This window comes from Oryzias melastigma, linkage group LG5 (assembly GCF_002922805.2).
Source record: "Oryzias melastigma strain HK-1 linkage group LG5, ASM292280v2, whole genome shotgun sequence".
NCBI lineage: Eukaryota > Metazoa > Chordata > Actinopteri > Beloniformes > Adrianichthyidae > Oryzias > Oryzias melastigma.
In genome coordinates this window covers 14,899,499-14,900,900 of record NC_050516.1, presented here as the reverse complement: position 1 = coordinate 14,900,900, position 1,402 = coordinate 14,899,499, and the positions used below count along the sequence as shown (strand labels likewise).

The following is a 1,402-nucleotide window of genomic DNA, read 5'->3' as shown; positions in this document are numbered from 1 at the left end:
CTTTCTTCCAGAAAAAGGTTTAACTTATCTAGAGCTTTAGGCTGTGCCTTTTAACTTGGCATATTCCGCTCTTTGGACCAGGGTGTGTCCATTTTTTTTGTTCTTCTAAATTTTTCGCTAATTTTATGTTAACCAAGCAAATACATTTTTTCATACAATATCTCATCTTTTTTTTAATTTTTTTTTAGCCTTACTCAAACTTCAGCTATTGTATACTTTTTTAATTTATTTAGGTATTACTGGAAATTATCATTTACTTTTCTTTTAACCTTCGTTTGAGTTTGGTCCAGCTGGGTTATTTCAATTGGTATTTTTAGGGTATTGTTATTTGGGAAATATGAAGGTTTTTTTTTTTTTTTTTTTTTAATGTCTCTGTTAAAGCCTTTTTTTAATAGTCTCTGTTAAAGCCTTTTTCTCTGTAAATTCACTACAGGGAACATGGAGCCATCAGAGGAGCCAGGACCAGAGCTGGGGCCTACAGATGTGAACCCAGTGTTTCTGCAGCAGCTCAGGGAGCTGGATATCCCTGAAGAAGCAGCCAAGCAGGTGAGATCACAGTTGTCAGCTTTCCTTTGTTGAACCTGCCCATGGCTAAACAGTGTGGGAACTTAAGTTATATTAATCCTGTGTTAATGTATTACATAAAAAATAAATGTGCTAATCCTCTTTGTTGTTAAAGAAATTTTATTGAAGTACATCTTCTCCTCTGACTTTTTATAAAAACCTGCAAAAAAAAAAAGTATACTTGAAGTGTATACTTGTTAGATGCTCCTGTCGTCTATCTGATTGTTGCTTCTCTCCATTCCAGGCCCTCCTGCAGACGGGGAACGTCTCTGCTGAGGAGGCCGCCATGTACTACTTCAACAAGCTGGAGAATGAGGTGCCCATAAGCTAGCCTTAGTGCCCTACAGGTACACCTGGGTACATTAGACCCCACAGAGTTTGTCTCAAGGCGAAGCTCAGTGTCTCTGTTTGCTGCGGTGTAGGAGGAAGTTGGGGATGACCTGCAGTTCAAGATGGTGTTTGTTGTCAACATGGACCTGGGGATGGGAATTGGAAAGGTAAACTGGTGGACCTGCTTTACGTCCCTTCAAACACAGGGAATGTCGGATTGAATGATTAAACGCACCATTGCTATTTTTATTTTTATTTTTTTTACAACAATCAACTTGGAATAAAGTATTTTTTCCTCTTTGATTATAAATGAGTTATCTCTTGTTGTCGTGGAAGGGGTTATTTTTGTTTTTACTTTTTATTAAAAATATGAGATTATTTGATTAAAGATCAGATTAAAGTAATTTTGGGATTTTAATTGGCAGTTGTTGACTTTTCACCATGAAATTGACTTGAAGCATTTTAAAAATGTCTGTGGTTTAGTGTTGTGAATTTGATAGACGGGGTT

General features: G+C 36.7%; 1 protein-coding gene across 1 annotated transcript in view; it reads left to right on the top strand.

The window, feature by feature from the left end:
- si:dkey-19e4.5 (UBA_like_SF and PTH2 domain-containing protein) overlaps positions 1-1,402 on the top strand; it is a 4,958-nt gene that overhangs the window by 1,546 nt on the left and 2,010 nt on the right. Inside the window, exons 2-4 of the mRNA XM_024270176.2 lie at positions 434-546; positions 809-880; positions 987-1,061. Of these exons, the coding sequence (XP_024125944.1) occupies positions 439-546; positions 809-880; positions 987-1,061 (255 nt within the window). The 5' untranslated portion in view covers positions 434-438. The remainder of the gene's footprint in view (positions 1-433; positions 547-808; positions 881-986; positions 1,062-1,402) is intronic.